Source organism: Xenia sp. Carnegie-2017, unplaced genomic scaffold, assembly GCF_021976095.1.
Source record: "Xenia sp. Carnegie-2017 unplaced genomic scaffold, XeniaSp_v1 HiC_scaffold_14, whole genome shotgun sequence".
Taxonomy (NCBI): domain Eukaryota; kingdom Metazoa; phylum Cnidaria; class Anthozoa; order Malacalcyonacea; family Xeniidae; genus Xenia; species Xenia sp. Carnegie-2017.
Genome location: NW_025813447.1, coordinates 7,491,323 through 7,509,845, shown reverse-complemented (window position 1 = coordinate 7,509,845; position 18,523 = coordinate 7,491,323). Strand labels below are relative to the sequence as shown.

Below are 18,523 nucleotides of genomic sequence, written 5' to 3'. Positions count from 1 at the left end.
CTCAATTAGCTATCCGGCACACGCCAGGCTCGTTATCGTATGTTTGTGTTGATTCACAGCACCTTGCATCCTCCAAAAGATAAATGGGATCATTTTTTCTTGCAGTGCTACGACGAAATCCGGTGATGAAATGATATTTGTTCTTGCATATGGACCAGCCTCTCGAGTCAAAACTCAACCTCCAGCTAACATTTGCACATTCTCTTGTGCTTGCTAAAAAAGACACAATTGTGTTTGTTTATTTATGTCATAAGAGACCCTCTAAACAATCTTTTATTTACTGACACTTCTCCACTCTCCGTCGTTGTTTCTCAGTGGTACCATTACGAAAAAAGCTACTGAAGGAATACTTTCCGAATACCGCCATCCTTTTCTAGAAACTTACTTCTTCAACAAGAAGTAATCTCTGCATTATATTGTTCCTTCTCGAAGTCAATATAAACCTTCTGTGATCATTCAAATAAGTAGTGCTACACTTGGCAAGTGTACAAAGTCATTCCTTTTCTAAGTCACTGATCTGCAGTTATTGTTCATCTCAGTAGCGCTACCCTTTACACAACTATTCATTCTCTAACAAGACTATCATCCTCAAGACACTTTTTCTATTTCTCTGTCTTTAGAACTCTTTACATAAACAGTCATTGTTTCAACTGAATGAGGTTATGAGATGAACTGATGGATTGTTTTGGCCAGCTTACAGCTGAGAACCGTTTTCCCAATCCCGGCAAACGGAATATTTTACCAAGAACCAATATGCTGTTTGTCAAAGGTTGCACAATTCAGTATTTCGTACAAAAAACTTAGACGAGCTTTCTTCAATAGCCAGCTCATAAACATCGTTCTTTAAGTTAACATCCTCCACGTACCTTTATGCCATGCACCTAAAACTTTTGCTTTCACACACTGGTCGGTTGTGCGATCGGAAGTTGAAGGACATATGAATTGTAATGTAACGATCGTGCCTTTCAACTGAGGTACGGGTTTTAGCCACTAAAGAAAATAAACTCTCATTATACATTATGAAACACACATTGTACACTATGAACCAAATAATCATTATATTTTGCTGCAAGAAATCGTCTGGTTATACACAGTGATGTAGCAGACTCTTTACTTGGGAGGGCACATATTCATATATTCATGTTCTGCTGCATTAAATTCCTTTGAATCCATTGTTTTTAACAGATGCATATATGAATTTGTGCCCCCATTTAACTGGTACGCCATTGCTTTTACGGGGCGAGCCCTGTCGAAAAAAACAGAAAGAAGGTCTTCTGTAAGATCTGCACAAGACTTCACACTTGTTAAAGTTTGTTATTTACATGTGAAGCTTTTGTAAACTTTCCATGGGAAATGGTTAAACAACATGTAAAAATAAAATAAACATACGATTACTGTGAAATTTATGTTCAAGCACTCTATGTAATTTGGATGAAAATGCAATTTGCGACAAACGCTAGTGTTTGTTACTGACCACCACCTATTAGGTGTACATGGTGTACATGACCGTAATCTGTGAAGTTTGATTCGACGTGTATTACTATTAGTAATTTTGGTAATAATTATATGAATTTCACGATGTTTTACATATGTCAGATTATATTCATGTTTTTCTTGAATCGTGCATAATGATTTCAGGGCAAGTGAACTTACTGCATATGTCAACACTCGTGACATCCTTTTACATGGTAAATTTCTAATGCAAATGATCGAAATAATTTTCTATGTATTCACATCGGATCACGTGATCTCACTAGTGATATTTCATGTGAAATTTACGAAAGTGATGTAATTATCACGCACTTTTAAAGTTACGTTATTTTTTTGTGCTCTTAATTCAACGTAGGACGTGTTGAGCCAAGATTGCTCGCTGTCACGGATTATGTCCGGGAACTTCACCAGTGCTCTCTCGAAGCGACAGTTCCTCATTGAATTCCTGTGGGTGTTGAGTGCCGACCGATGTTTTGGATTGTGTGTCATTATATGACCACGCACTTGCAAGCATTTCTCTTCCTTTGGGGGATCTTGAAAACAAAGAAAAATAATCTATATTTGGTAAAAAAAATGGCGGAGCAAACGCAATCTGTTGCTATGATGATTCGATGGTAACTGCATATGGACGTATATTAAACAGCTGCCCTTTGCCTTTAAAAGGAAAAGTAACTATTTATCGCATTAGTCGCAACGTTTTTACAATCAACCTGGATTTCTAGAAAGCATGCGAGTAAATGATTTCATGTAGACGTCATACGCTGAAGAGCTACGCCTCCATACTTATAAAGCAACAATCGATATAGCCGATAGTTTCGTAATAGCTTGTACCGAAGAACACCAGGACCAACGGATTTCTTTTCAAAGTACAATCGCACATTCAAAGTCAGGCAGATCAATCGAGCAGAGTTGATAATCCACCCCACACACTCCTTCCAATAAACGTTGTATATTACGATGAACTCCGTCTCCGACAACACGTTTTGAAATTGCAATGTTTACAAGCATTTAGGAAGATCTTATGTTTTTATCCTAAGCTAGAAAATCGAATGCCTTTCGTAAACTTCCCCCTCCTAATCATGAGGACCACATATAATGGCCCTGATGATTAGGTAATCATTCGTTTATCATTAAGGCATATATGCGTTGGATATCCATAATTCTTGTACAACCTGTAGCTATTGTTGTCAAGCGCTTGTCCGTGTTGGCAACACATCCATATCGAACACCGTCGTTATAGAAAGAAGGATTTTCAAATGTGCACAAACAGGAACCATCTTTTTGACATCGGGAAAATCTGCTGCACACATTTGCATCAATTTTGCAGCCATTGATTCCGACATAAAAGCTGTCGATAGCGTTCCTGTAAACAGCGGTTGTTTGGCCGGTCATGGCAGCAAGACCGAACTGTAGATACCACGAAGTCATGAGAATAGACTGTAGGTGCCAGTTGTTCACTGACATCATTGACTGGTGAAGAAAAATTCAATTGAAACATGTGGTATTGCAGTACATCAGGATGTGCGAGATACTACAGTCCATCACATTTTCATCATTCGCAGAATTCTAGTAATTAGACGTACATTATTTTTTATACAAAGTGTGGAACATCTTACCAACGATCACCAGACTGAGGTACTTTCCTACAATGCAATTCACAATGGGTCAAAATGAATTATATGATTCATTACAGAATTAAAAGAATGTTCTTCATCAACATTTTCAATTCTTCGTCAATATTGACTTGACTGTTTTGAGTATTTCCATTTCCTCTTCTCAAGTTTCATATAAAGGAAGTATTTGTTGGATCGGTTGGCTGTTGCTAGCGTTTTGTAAACTCCTGTTTTCAGTGCTTATTCTTATGACAAGTTTAGACGGTGCTCGAATGACAAATTATGTCTTTCTTTTGTGTTTCAGTTTCGGTTGTTTAAGTAAGGGGCGGTCTTCAGCATGACTCAAGTTGCAGTCTCGTGATTTCAACACTTCAACTTCAGTCTATTCTCGTTCTTTAATATTTATCTAAGCTCAATTATACTCTCTAAGCGAAGGCGTTTCCAGCGTAGATGTTGAGTGTCGACATAGTAATGTCGAAATCTGCTTTCAACGCAACTAAAAGCCGGGCTGCGTGTTAGGGAGAAGCCAAAAGCGTTTACAATAACGTAATCGTAAAGTGATGTGACACAAGATAAGATTAATGAACTCTGTCCCGTACGCCTTCACGCAAGAATCGCGTGGCATCACTGAAATGTATAATGATAATTGTTTCTAAGTACGTACAATTATCATTGGTATTGTAAATGCTACCCAGTTAGTGGTAGCAGTTTCATTTTTACAATTTTTATGACCATTCGTGTATTCTTGAATTGTGTCGGAAAAAGGAGTGCAAATTAAGGAAAAAAATAGGAGTTTTCTACAAAAATTAAATAAATGTCATAGCGCTTCCTCTCTGTCTCTCATTTTTGTAAATTTCACGATGGTGTCTTCTGGTTTACTTTGTTTGTTTGTAATTGCTTGATATTTGATTAATGCTCATGCGAAAGTTTATATATATATTGACAAGGAAAAGTTGTAAATATTCACCGTTTGGGTACCTTTGTATACTAATCCAAAGCGTGTCACCTAATTTAAAGTCTATTAATATCGTATGTAACAAATTGAGTTTTTTCTCCTGCCGTTCTTTTAGAACTTTAACCAATGCTCAAAAGTTGCTTTTAGAAGCAAGTAATGAGCGATCTCAATAATAAATATACACTAAACTTTAATGAAATAATCATTATTGGTCTGTTTAGTTGCATGATTAAAACACTAGACGAGACGTCTTTATCAAACAAACTGTCAAATATATCACTTAATCTGTCAAAAGCTTGTGCTTTCAGCTAACGTCTTAGATTTTGACCATTTTATCGTCAATTGAATTGGTCTTGGGGTAAACATTGCTTATAGTCGACGAAAAATTTCCGTTTTTATTTACGCACTACACCGACGAATTTATTGAGACCATTGTGGTTGTCTCAATTTGTCGTCGACGTCGTATCGTAACACCTTTAAGCAGAGAACATCTAAGAGTTTCTTTTTGCGGAAGACTTAACTAACAATTATGGCTAACAGCAAGAGAAACTTTTGAAATGTCTAGAGAGAGAGTGTGTCTGAAAAGATGATGAAAAAATGGAGAGGAGTTGATGATTTAAGAGAAGCACTTCAACAGAGGATCCACGATTTCATTCAGGGCGGGCTGTGTCATTTGAGCATTTGACATAAGGAATTTTCATCAACAAACTGTTATCATAAATGAGCTCAGCTATAATGAATGCGCTCATGCTCTTGGACAGTCTTTGATCGCAAACAGGAAAGTTGCGAAAAAAAATGCTGATATGGTGTGTACCGTGTGTAGTGTGTACTAACTATTGAAGACTGGTTTGAATGAGAAAATAATGCCCATGTCATCAATAACATAGACATAAAGAATTGTCACTAGGCGAAATTGAAAAAGAAGAAGAAGAAGAAGATAAAGAAGAAGATAAAGAAGAAAAAGACCTATGCTTATTATTTCTTGCCTCTTTAAAATGATTAGTAAATTGTTCCTGCGAAATCTTACCCATGTACTCATCAAACTGCAAATTTTTGCTCAAGTGCTTCCAACTGAATGGGAGGTAATCAATTCAATGTGTCCAAGTAGAGTTGTTACCAAATACGCAAGCCAGCAAAAGTTAAACTAAACAGGAAAGTAGGAACTGGGCGAATGAAGGATGCTGGAACAATGTTTAATTCGGGGGATTGGATCCTCGTGCAAAGTTAGTGAAGTATTTTTGAAAACTAAAATAATTTCTTGTCAACTGACTATAAAATGGCCGTTTAAAGCCCTCTATAGGATCTGAAAGTATGAAATCTTCTCAAGATTTTGCATCTCAATTAACCCCTCCTCCCCTTCTCTAATATTAAAAGCGTTCCTGCGTCCCTAAAACTAAATATTTTAATTTTAGCAAGCGCATTTGATAAACTAAAAAAACCAAAGACGAAAATTCGCTTGACAAAGCTTCTATTTAAAGTATTTTTGATGAGGTAGTAGTGAAATTGTTATTGACGTCTCCTCTAGGGCATGGGTGGGCAACATACGGCCCGCGGGCCGGGTCCGGCCCCTGAAGAGATTTTGACTGGCCCGCCGACTGTATCCGACCATTGAATTCTGAATATTATTCATGTGATAATCCGGCCCACCAATAACTTCATTTTCCTAAATCTGGCCCGCCGACTGGAGAAGTTGCCCACCCTGCTCTAGGGACTGCCAAACAATGCAATAAAGAACGGAAGCTAAATAAAAATGCATTCCGTGTTTTATAAAGTAAAGCAATTGCACAAAGCAGGGGGTTCGAGTTTCCACTTAGAAGTAACTTCAAGTTAATCATACAATACAAGTTGTATTGTTGTAACAACACATATATCCAATCATTTATCACATTTAGGCCAAAATATTGCCCGCCATCTTGGTGATATTTGCTGACTGGGCGATAATTTTTGTCTAAGTGACAATTTTCCAAATCGGGTGGTAAACAGACAATCATTTGGTCGTGTTATCTTACATAATGATTGAATTACGTTTCCTCGGTGATTTGTCCTTTAATCTTTTCTAACATCTTTTATAAAAGCCTTTGGAAAACTGGTGCAACATTATGAAATGTTCATATACTGCGGCGAGTGAATGATTTGTCAGAACTACAACGAACGTAGCTACAAAGACTTAGCTCGAAAGAAATGGTATGGCGTCGAACTTGGACGATCGGGCATGTCCGCGGTTTTTGGACGGATTCCACAAGAACATTCTGCCATGGGATCGTTTCAATCGATGGATTACATGCTTCTGTGTGGTCACATTTGATCTCGAGTTGGGCCAAGCGATGGAGGTAGAGGAAGAACAGAAAAATATCTTTTTAATGTAGGAACGTTGAAGTTTTCTCGTGTACTGATAAACTCCAGCTGTGCTACTTGAAGAACAACCCTCAAACTGCCTTTTTTTTTGCATCTGCTTGCTAGTGCACGACTGTTTTGGATATTTTCCACTCTCCGATGTTGAGAAGACCTTGTATTGGATGTTCAATTTCCGTTTTTATGATAGCTTTTGTCAATAGTCATTTTGACAATTCTCTCGTTTTCTGCTTTTAATAGTTGATATATCCACGATTTGTTCGCCTATCTGAGAAAGAGGTAAAGTTTTAGGGAGTTGTTTTATGTAATTAATGTCTTAGAATGGAACAGCATGGATAGTGCTTACTTTTACTCCTTTTTGTGCAGAAAATGAGCATATGTTATTCAGCATTTCCTGATTCCAATTCAGGCAAGTTTTCTTGTCAATAAAGATGATGAAGTCTGGCACCTGTATTGAAAAGCTTCTGTTTTCTTTTTAGGATGTATGGGGGATACCCAGTTTCACTTTCGAATGAGATCAGAATCTGGTTCATGCAAGAGTAAAAGCTGTTGTCGATCCAATGAGAATGGCTTGCCATTTGGTTACAAAGTATGATAAAGTAACAGTGTTTGTATACACAAAGAGCATATTCACGAGAAACCTTCAAAATAACTGCATGTTGCACACATTCACGTCAGCATCATTTTGTCCAATAAATTTACATTAAAGTCAGCCGAAGGAAGAGAAGTCAAAGTTTGCATTGTTTCCACCACATATTTTCCCCAGCTCTAAGTGTTGTTGAACAAATAGGATGCTGACACAGTGAACCATTTGTTTTCCCTAGAGTGACTTTGGGCATTATTATGGCTTTGTGTATTTTCGTCAAGTAAAGGATCCTTCCATACCACGAGGCTATTTCCAAAAGGTTAGATCAGTATGATGCGCATTTGATTGCCTTGCTCATTGTCATGGTTACAAAGATGGAGACATTGTCGTGCCTTAATATTTTCTAATTCAGTATGATTATTTTTTCAGTCCATAGTGCTTATCACCAGGTTGCCTTATGTCAACTTTTTTTCAGCTGTGGTAAGTGTGTCAAACTCAACTTCCCAATGTCTGTAGATAGGGAAATTACTATTATCATCCATTGCTTATTGTTAACATACACCCAAGTAATCCATTGCTTACTAATCTCTAACTGTTTACAATTCAATGAAACAGTTTTATTCGAAATAATCTGTTGTATGTTTTAAAATTGGTTTTGATGAAGGCATGCATACTACATTATGCTAAGCATGATAATGCTTCTACATTATTTATGCTCTACAAGTACGTTCTTGGGAGGGATTTGAATGTTTTTTAAACTTGAATTTGTTGTGATATATGGAACATATAGAATAGAAGCTTTGTTTTTAATCAAGGTAAAACTTGTTGCTCCTGGATATTTCAACATACTTGAGCTGGCACTTGAAGCATCATGTAATGACATTGATCATTGGCCCTACCCTGTTCCTGGTCAAACGCTTTCACTACCAATCATGGGCTCCTTGATACAGGTTTCTTTGTAAAACTTGTGGATTATACTGCGTACTTGTGGTAACCAACCGAAATTTGTTTAGTAATTGAAGTCTGTCTTTGTACTTCTTCTAGGTTCATTTACCGTCAGGAAAAGACAAACCTGGAACAATTCTCTCACCTAGTTCAAGTCTTGAAAACACAAATGCCATTGTAAGTTGAAACAAATTAAATGCTTAAATTTTTTGTGTCAAACATCCTCAAACTTTGTATATCATTTCGTTCTCATATTGATGTCACTTGCTGACTTTAATGACAACCAATGTGAGATTTATTTTAAAGATTGAGTTTTTTGTGTGACAAATTCATTGAAGACAACATGTGGGTTTAAATGCTTTATTTTTTCACAATTGTACTGTACTTATATTTCTACTGTAATGCATTTGCAGCACACATAGTTCAAAGTTTGAAACAGGTCTACATTAGTGAACTGTATTTTTCTTGATGAATGCCATAATGCCCTTATTTTTTTGTGACATAAATTGAATGTCACTTTGCGCATAGAAATGCTACAATGTAATAATTTCTGAACTGAATCTTAGTACCATGTCTATTTAGCCAGCTCCTCCAATCCAGATTTCAATTCCTTTACTTAAAGAAACAGATATGTATAGGTAAAATTTTATAAATTGTGATTGGTTGTTTACTCTCTTGAAATATCTCCACCATGAAATATGATGCAGGTCATGGCAATATTGTGAAGATTTTATTTGTAAGTATTTTCAAAACTATAGGTGCATCTCTCCTGTTTTGAACAGCATCCATTTGCTCTGGGAACTTGTTTTATTGAACGAGGTTTGGCGCTCTTTGCATTTATTTACTTTCCATTTAGATAATTTAAATTATTCGTTATTCCGTTGTTCACAATGAATGAATGAAAAATGATATGTTGAAGTAGAGTTGCAAAGTACATTTTCGAGACATGCATCTTGACAGTAGTCGTGTGCCTCTGAATTAGGGAAAAGTCAGTTCGGAAACTTCAAAATTATCTTTTGCGCTGTCGTAAAATAAATGACTTGATTAAATCTAGCATGCGTAATTAAGTATTAAACATCGAATAGACCTTAAATAGTAATACATTAGTAACAGAATTTAAATCAATGAATCACATGTTGACAATTTTTCTTCCGTCCAGCCTAAATTCAAAGGCCTGTAAACCGGTAATCTGTTGTTCTCTGGTACTAATCTTGCTATACTACGTATTTTCCAATTGTACTTAGATAAATTCTGTTTTTGGATTGCAATAGTGCGATTTTTAGTCGATCGTTTTTTGCGTTTTTTCAGCCGATTGTTGTCATGGCTCCTTCATCTCTCTGTTCGGACGTTGTCCAGACTTTGATAACGTATGATGAATTTAAATATTAATTCGGTTTGAATTTTTGTTAGTCTTTTCATTTCCTAGCTGTGTCGTATTTCTGGTGACCATTATGTGTAGTCTACTTTAACTTAGTTTTTGTTTGTTTGAATCTTGAGTGTCTTGAATTTTTGAGTGTCTTGAATCTTGCAACCCACAACTAATACATTCAATCACAATTATATGTTTTCTTTTAGCTTGATCCATCCACTGCATTTCAACTCGATTTCCGCCCATTTTTACAATACATGATAGTGAATTCAAAGAATACACAACAAAAACGCACTCTCCGTAAGGAAAAAAATGTGTTTCTTATTCGTGAATATACAAAATCCCATCTACGTACCTACGTAATATTCGATCATGTACTTTTTCACCTTTAGTCCACCAGTTATAATTGGAGTGACCAATCCATTTTTTGCTAAAACCTTACAACATTGGCCTCATATCTTACGAATAGGAGCAATGAATGACTTAGGTAAGACTTCAATGGTAGTTTTAATGGGAGCAATGAATAACTTAGGTAAGACTTTAATGGTAGTTTTAATGGGAGCAATGAATAACTTAGGTAAGACTTCATTGGTAGTTTGAATGGGAGCAATGAATAACTTAGGTAAGACTTTAATGGTAATTTTAATGGGAGCAATGAATAACTTAGGTAAGACTTCAATGGTAGTTTAAATGGGAGCAATGAATGACTTAGGTAAGACTTCAATGGTAGTTTAAATGGGAGCAATGAATAACTTAGGTAAGACTTCGATGGTAGTTTAAATGGGAGCAATGAATAACTTAGGTAAGACTTCAATGGTAGTTTAAATGGGAGCGATCAATAACTTAGGTAAGACTTTAATGGTAGTTTTAATGGGAGCAATGAATAACTTAGGTAAGACTTCAATGGTAGTTTAAATGGGAGCGATGAATAACTTAGGTAAGACTTCGATCGTAATTTAAATGGGAGCGATGAATAACTTAGGTAAGACTTCGATGGTAGTTTAAATGGGAGCAATGAATAACTTAGGTAAGACTTCAATGGTAGTTTTAATGGGAGCAATGAATAACTTAGGTAAGACTTCAGTGGTAGTTTTAATGGGAGCAATGAATAACTTAGGTAAGACTTCAATGGTAGTTTTAATGGGAGCGATGAATAACTTAGGTAAGACTTTCATGGTAGTTTTAGTGGGAGCAATGAATAACTTAGGTAAGACTTCAATGGTAGTTTTAATGGGAGCAATGAATAACTTAGGTAAGACTTCAATGGTAGTTTTAATGGGAGCAATGAATAACTTAGGTAAGACTTCAATGGTAGTTTTAATGGGAGCAATGAATAACTTAGGTAAGACTTCATTGGTAGTTTAAATGGGAGCAATGAATAACTTAGGTAAGACTTTAATGGTAATTTTAATGGGAGCAATGAATAACTTAGGTAAGACTTCCATGGTAGTTATAATGGAAGCAATGAATAACTTAGGTAACACTTCAATGGTAGTTTAAATGGTAGCGATGAATAACTTAGGTAAGACTTCAGTGGTAGTTTTAATGGGAGCAATGAATAACTTAGGTAAGACTTCAATGGTAGTTTTAATGGGAGCAATGAATAACTTAGGTAAGACTTCATGGTAGTTTTAATGGGAGCAATGAATAACTTAGGTAAGACTTCAATGGTAGTTTTAATGGGAGCAATGAATAACTTAGGTAAGACTTCAATGGTAGTTTTAATGGGAGCAATGAATAACTTAGGTAAGACTTCAATGGTAGTTTAAATGGGAGCAATGAATAACTTAGGTAAGACTTCGATGGTAGTTTAAATGGGAGCAATGAATAACTTAGGTAAGACTTCAATGGTAGTTTAAATGGGAGCGATCAATAACTTAGGTAAGACTTTAATGGTAGTTTTAATGGGAGCAATGAATAACTTAGGTAAGACTTCAATGGTAGTTTAAATGGGAGCGATGAATAACTTAGGTAAGACTTCGATCGTAATTTAAATGGGAGCGATGAATAACTTAGGTAAGACTTCGATGGTAGTTTAAATGGGAGCAATGAATAACTTAGGTAAGACTTCAATGGTAGTTTTAATGGGAGCAATGAATAACTTAGGTAAGACTTCAGTGGTAGTTTTAATGGGAGCAATGAATAACTTAGGTAAGACTTCAATGGTAGTTTTAATGGGAGCGATGAATAACTTAGGTAAGACTTTCATGGTAGTTTTAGTGGGAGCAATGAATAACTTAGGTAAGACTTCAATGGTAGTTTTAATGGGAGCAATGAATAACTTAGGTAAGACTTCAATGGTAGTTTTAATGGGAGCAATGAATAACTTAGGTAAGACTTCAATGGTAGTTTTAATGGGAGCAATGAATGACTTAGGTAAGACTTCAATGGTAGTTTTAATGGGAGCAATGAATAACTTAGGTAAGACTTCATTGGTAGTTTAAATGGGAGCAATGAATAACTTAGGTAAGACTTTAATGGTAATTTTAATGGGAGCAATGAATAACTTAGGTAAGACTTCAATGGTAGTTATAATGGAAGCAATGAATAACTTAGGTAACACTTCAATGGTAGTTTAAATGGGAGCGATGAATAACTTAGGTAAGACTTCGATCGTAATTTAAATGGGAGCGATGAATAACTTAGGTAAGACTTCAATGGTAGTTTAAATGGGAGCAATGAATAACTTAGGTAAGACTTCAATGGTAGTTTTAATGGGAGCAATGAATAACTTAGGTAAGACTTCAATGGTAGTTTTAATGGGAGCAATGAATAACTTAGGTAAGACTTCAATGGTAGTTTTAATGGGAGCAATGAATAACTTAGGTAAGACTTCATTGGTAGTTTAAATGGGAGCAATGAATAACTTAGGTAAGACTTTAATGGTAATTTTAATGGGAGCAATGAATAACTTAGGTAAGACTTCAATGGTAGTTTAAATGGGAGCAATGAATGACTTAGGTAAGACTTCAATGGTAGTTTAAATGGGAGCAATGAATAACTTAGGTAAGACTTCGATGGTAGTTTAAATGGGAGCAATGAATAACTTAGGTAAGACTTCAATGGTAGTTTAAATGGGAGCGATCAATAACTTAGGTAAGACTTTAATGGTAGTTTTAATGGGAGCAATGAATAACTTAGGTAAGACTTCAATGGTAGTTTAAATGGGAGCGATGAATAACTTAGGTAAGACTCGATCGTAATTTAAATGGGAGCGATGAATAACTTAGGTAAGACTTCGATGGTAGTTTAAATGGGAGCAATGAATAACTTAGGTAAGACTTCAATGGTAGTTTTAATGGGAGCAATGAATAACTTAGGTAAGACTTCAGTGGTAGTTTTAATGGGAGCAATGAATAACTTAGGTAAGACTTCAATGGTAGTTTTAATGGGAGCGATGAATAACTTAGGTAAGACTTTCATGGTAGTTTTAATGGGAGCAATGAATAACTTAGGTAAGACTTCAATGGTAGTTTTAATGGGAGCAATGAATAACTTAGGTAAGACTTCAATGGTAGTTTTAATTGGAGCAATGAATAACTTAGGTAAGACTTCAATGGTAGTTTTAATGGGAGCAATGAATAACTTAGGTAAGACTTCATTGGTAGTTTAAATGGGAGCAATGAATAACTTAGGTAAGACTTTAATGGTAATTTTAATGGGAGCAATGAATAACTTAGGTAAGACTTCCATGGTAGTTATAATGGAAGCAATGAATAACTTAGGTAACACTTCAATGGTAGTTTAAATGGGAGCGATGAATAACTTAGGTAAGACTTCGATCGTAATTTAAATGGGAGCGATGAATAACTTAGGTAAGACTTCAATGGTAGTTTAAATGGGAGCAATGAATAACTTAGGTAAGACTTCAATGGTAGTTTTAATGGGAGCAATGAATAACTTAGGTAAGACTTCAGTGGTAGTTTTAATGGGAGCAATGAATAACTTAGGTAAGACTTCAATGGTAGTTTTAATGGGAGCGATGAATAACTTAGGTAAGACTTTCATGGTAGTTTTAATGGGAGCAATGAATAACTTAGGTAAGACTTCAATGGTAGTTTTAATGGGAGCAATGAATAACTTAGGTAAGACTTCAATGGTAGTTTTAATGGGAGCAATGAATAACTTAGGTAAGACTTCAATGGTAGTTTTAATGGGAGCAATGAATAACTTAGGTAAGACTTCAATGGTAGTTTTAATGGGAGCAATGAATAACTTAGGTAAGACTTCAATGGTACTTTTAATGCTAGCAATGAATAACTTAGGTAAGACTTCAATGGTTTTTTAAATGGGAGCAATGAATAACTTAGGTAAGACTTCAATGGTAGTTTTAATGGGTGCGATGAATAACTTAGGTAAGACTTCGATGCTAGTTTAAATAGGAGCGATGAATAACTTAGGTAAGACTTCAATAGTAGTTTAAATGGGAGCGATGAATAACTTAGGTAATGCTTTAATGGTAGTTTTAATGGGAGCAATGAATAACTTAGGTAAGACTTCGATGATAGTTTAAATGGGAGCAATGAATAACTTAGGTAAGACTTCGATGGTAGTTTAAATGGGAGCAATGAATAACTTAGGTAAGACTTCAATGGTAGTTTTAATGGGAGCAATGAATGATTTAGGTAAGACTTCAATGGTAATTTTAATGGGAGCAATGAATAACTTAGGTAAGACTTCAATGGTAGTTTTAATGGGAGCAATGAATAATTTAGGTAAGACTTCAATGGTAGTTTTAATGGGAGCAATGAATAACTTAGGTAAGACTTCAATGGTAATTTTAATGGGAGCAATGAATAACTTAGGTAAGACTTCAATGGTAATTTTAATGGGAGCAATGAATAACTTAGGTAAGACTTCAATTGTAGTTTTAATGGGAGCAATGAATAACTTAGGTAAGACTTCAATGGTAGTTTTAATGGGAGCAATGAATAACTTAGGTAAGACTTCAATGGTAGTTTTAATGGGAGCAATGAATAATTTAGGTAAGACTTCAATGGTAGTTTTAATGGGAGCAATGAATAACTTAGGTAAGACTTCAATGGTAATTTTAATGGGAGCAATGAATAACTTAGGTAAGACTTCAATGGTAGTTTTACGTTTGAGTTTACTCGATGGACGGAATACTATATCAAGTTGTTAAACCCAAACTCACCTCGAGGGACCTTCCATTTTTTAACGTCCTACGCATATCCTGACGAGACATAATATTATCGTCAATTCTAGCTTCATTTGAGCTATTACATGAACCTTTTCCTCTATGGTGATTGTTTAGATTAAGGGTGCCGTATACACGTATGTTTATATTGAAGAAAAAACGAAGGTGTTTTTCCTTTTGTTTTGGCCTACTTTTCACATGCAAACAATTTGTTGAACCATTTCTCAAATCTAATTTGAAAGCAACTAAGCTGTTTCATTATTTTATGCGTACACTTTGTAATTTGTATATTTCCTTTTTTAGTTATTGGTGGCCGGCCTTCTCCTCTAGGGAACGAGAAAAGATCTTTCGAGGCAAAGCCAGGTATTTCAATATACCATAAGATGGATTGCGCTCAACTTATTTCATGAATAGTTTAAAATCACCATGCATCCGCGTTGGACCGCATCTTGTTTCCAAGATTTTGTCCAGCGTGTATCACGTGCATAACATTGGTTCAAATTTTTAGGTATTTACACCCGTTATAAACAGTATCTACAGAGAGATAAATTGTTCATCAAAGCTATAAAAAGGGTATTGCGTTTTATGGTGTTGTGTTTCTATAAAATTGATCTGAAATTAGTTTGGAGAGTTTCGTTGTGTAAGGTATAATTGATTGTCACCCTCACATCTGCTATATGGCTGCAAAATCTCCTTGATCTTGTGTTTACGTTATGCTTTCGTAGTCGTATATTTGTCACCTTACTGTGGTGAAATTCTCAAAATCATTAAATTCAATTCGCCGACGTTAGAGAGCAAGTGAAATACGAATGTTATTTTAACTGTTTAGGGAGGGCAGAAGAAACGACCTGCAGAAGCTCAGGTACGATAAATTTGTACTACGTAGATACGAGTTTTTGTTCTATAGTCATATATTGCAGTCAACAATTTGCCCGGAAACTAAAACGAAACAGTATAAATGATACTCACGTGACATTTTTACTTTACGTATTACGTCTGGTTTGTCGATACACTGGCCGAAATGTCGTGCATACAATGGTTCATGGCAAACTGCATTAACATTTGAATTTTACAGATGTTTTTATTAACAGTATTTAGACTATTCAGGTCGTGTGTCGTCTTTCTCTGCAGTTTTCTGGGGTTTTTCATTATTTCCTGTATTTCGTGGATGTTGTGTTCATAAATTAAAGCTGTGTGTGTTGATAGGTCACACGGCGTGGTCCTTGAAGGTCACGACAACTAGAAAGCACTATGTGCCTTTTTAACTTAATTATCTTTAAAATATTCGCCCCTTTGATACCATGTGGGGCGTCATCGATCATTATTAATTACGATGTTATATAAAAAAATTTTCTTAATTGTAAACACACGTAGGAGAACGGAGATCTCCTATATCTGCGTTGCGTATATATGGCATATGTATAAGGATACCATTTAGAGTTGGTTTTGTTAAAAATAATGCCTTTTTATTTCCACTTTAAGGAAGGCGACAAAGTCGAGTTTAATTCATGCACTTCGTGAAGTTGATCTGATCAAAAAATTTTTGTATTACAGAATGCTATTTTGAGAAAGCACATGAGGGAACTCACGCAAAGTTTCATTATACCATTGGTAAAAATCCTATTTTTCCAAATACATTTGAGATTATCCGCCATAGCTAGCTACATCCTTAATGGTAGTTCTTGAAAGGCAGAATGCATGCATACGTAATCCAGGATTACGTAAGAGGATTGCTGGCGATTGCGGCTGCTTCGAATTAAAGATTTACAAGCTTTTAAAATTTGAGATTCAAAATGTTTGATTTTGTTTCGTTTAGGAACGTTACGCTGCTAGTTTGATGCCTTTACAAAGAAGTATTTCTCCGTGGAAGGTACCATACATATTCATATGTGTACATACAGTTTACATGCTTGGTATCCCATACATATTCATATGTGTACATACAGTTACATGCTTGGTATCCCCATACATATTTATCAGTGTACATGCAGTATTACGTTCTTGACTTTCATTAGTGTTATTGAAGTCTCGAAATTTGGTCTCGCCCATATGCTGTGTGGCAGGTTCCCCTATGATTTTCAATTTTCAATGAGCCAAGTGTCCAAAATTTGTCTTGTACTTTTTGGTTCTTTAATCGGCCAACTCCCGTATTTTAGTCATGCCAAGTATAAAGTCACGTAACCGTGTAAAAACCGTGCATAACCCTGTGTAAAAATCTCCGCAATTTTTCACGTACCCAATGGGAAATCTTCCAGTGCACGAAACTTCACTATGTTGCGGTTTTTTGTCACTGCATGACATGCGCTAAAATTTTCTACATATCTTTGACAGCTACCCCCAAAACTTAAGTCTTTCGATGCCGAAGAGTTTTTGAAAACAGTTGAACATTCTGGTCCCCAACTTACGACTGGATTAAAAGGAGACTGGAAAGGACTTTACAGGTGAAAATATACTTACATGATTGCGTTAATATCTTTGTGTTACTTGCATTTCGTTATCATTACCCTTGTTCGTTCATTGCTTTGTTCCAATCGTATTTTTTACATTCTTTAATTTTAATGACTTTGATTTTTTTTCAAGACGCTTTTTCAGGTCAGCCAACTTCGAAGGATGGTTTCGAAACAGACAACACCAAATTCAGCAGAAGTTACTCTTACTCCATTTGGAAGCGTTGGCCGTTGCTGTATGTACATATATGTTTCACTTTGATTCCAATCATTTTTCATTCACAGAGATACACTTACGACACATAGACTTACACAAAGTAACTTAACTGAATCTTAAGTGTTATAGTTATAATTGCCATGTATAAAATTCCTTCAATTTAATGGTAACCTAGATGATCAATACGTACTATCACTTACCGTCTATAGACTTGTACAGTCTTCTCATCTTTCCCAAAGTGATCAACATGTAAAAAATTAGGAACCGGCTTTATTGATGTTTCAAAATAAAGAAATTCTTTAACATTGTGTTCAGTAATACGCCAACATGGCGGCTATGACGACTAGTGAAAACCCTCAATGCTATCATTCATATGCATTCGTGAAATACTTATTTACGCGTTTTCAGGATATGTCGTCATGGATGACCGCGAAAAATGAGGTCGAAATTGTGGATTTTATCCTCAAAACACGAGAAAAAATGGTTCGTATACCTAATAACTGTCACAATTGAATGATGAAAGTTCGTATAGCTGATAAGTTTAAACATATATCTATACATGAACGGCATCATGTAAGTTTCCCGATTTAAACATACGTATATGATGATTTGCATTTGTTGTGTTTATGCTCTCGCCTGTGTTTCGTCCCCTGTGCACGAAACATTCAGCAAGACCATCGAAAATGCCTCCAATGTCAACCATTTTACCTTGCAGAAAAGTGCTAGGCATTTCGAAACCCAAGTCACAGACGATGTTTTGAAAAAGCTATGTCTTCAGATGGAACAAGTGTTGGATACCTTACCACAAGATCTTCAACACATTCTACGAAAGGGTTGAACTTCATTTGGTGCAAGAAAGTTGTGGGCACCCAACCGGTGAAGGGAAAGAAAAGATCCGGTCTTAGGAAGGGACGGCCGCACAAAGTTGCCATTCTAAGCTCTTTCCAAAATTTTTTTGCAAGCAATTGCTTAAATTTCTTTGAGAGAGAATGCGGATTTCCATGTCAAAAGTCAGTCGGGAAATCTATGCGACAACGAAGCAAGCTTCGGGGAAAGAGAATGTACAAATTTTATTGGAATAAATTGGATATATTGTACAATGCTGTGCTATTCAATGTTCATGTGATACATAATAAAAGGCGTTGTTTTGTTCTGGTGGGTAATTTTTATTTCATTTTATTGCGAAATAATGACGACGATTTTCTTATAGTCTGAGCATTGCATTTGCAGCCGGATCCATTTTTTGTCATAAATTAAAATATGTTTCTAAACTTAAACCAATGAGTTCTTTCGTACATGTCGCAACAATCGTACCCAATCGTACTTGATTTCTCACGTGCCACTGTCATCTCTGACCAATCAAAAGTCGTGTATTTTAAGAAATGGTATC

General features: G+C 35.7%; 2 protein-coding genes across 2 annotated transcripts; one reads left to right on the top strand and one right to left on the bottom strand.

Annotated features, from left to right (window-relative positions):
• Position 1: 1 nt before the first annotated feature.
• LOC124435180 lies at positions 2-3,705 on the bottom strand. Its single transcript, XM_046985127.1, has 5 exons — positions 3,108-3,705; positions 2,664-2,961; positions 1,804-2,024; positions 867-990; positions 2-213 (listed from the first exon to the last, which is right to left on the bottom strand). The coding sequence occupies exons 2-5, from the start codon at positions 2,956-2,958 to the stop codon at positions 2-4; spliced, it is 852 nt and encodes a 283-aa protein (XP_046841083.1). The 5' UTR covers positions 2,959-2,961; positions 3,108-3,705.
• A 698-nt stretch (positions 3,706-4,403) lies between these two features.
• Positions 4,404-18,296, top strand: LOC124435522 (protein DENND6A-like). The gene is given in 24 exon segments (XM_046985494.1): positions 4,404-5,282; positions 5,952-6,389; positions 6,652-6,690; positions 6,778-6,820; positions 6,891-7,000; positions 7,236-7,316; positions 7,427-7,477; positions 7,813-7,947; positions 8,042-8,119; positions 8,525-8,580; positions 8,701-8,761; positions 9,251-9,309; positions 9,518-9,538; positions 9,540-9,611; positions 9,704-9,798; positions 14,773-14,832; positions 14,978-15,042; positions 15,299-15,331; positions 16,024-16,080; positions 16,286-16,339; positions 16,801-16,910; positions 17,050-17,152; positions 17,542-17,616; positions 17,849-18,296. Coding segments are annotated over 23 exon segments (1,725 nt in total). The 5' UTR covers positions 4,404-5,282; positions 5,952-6,245; the 3' UTR covers positions 17,972-18,296.
• The last annotated feature ends 227 nt before the right edge of the window (positions 18,297-18,523 follow it).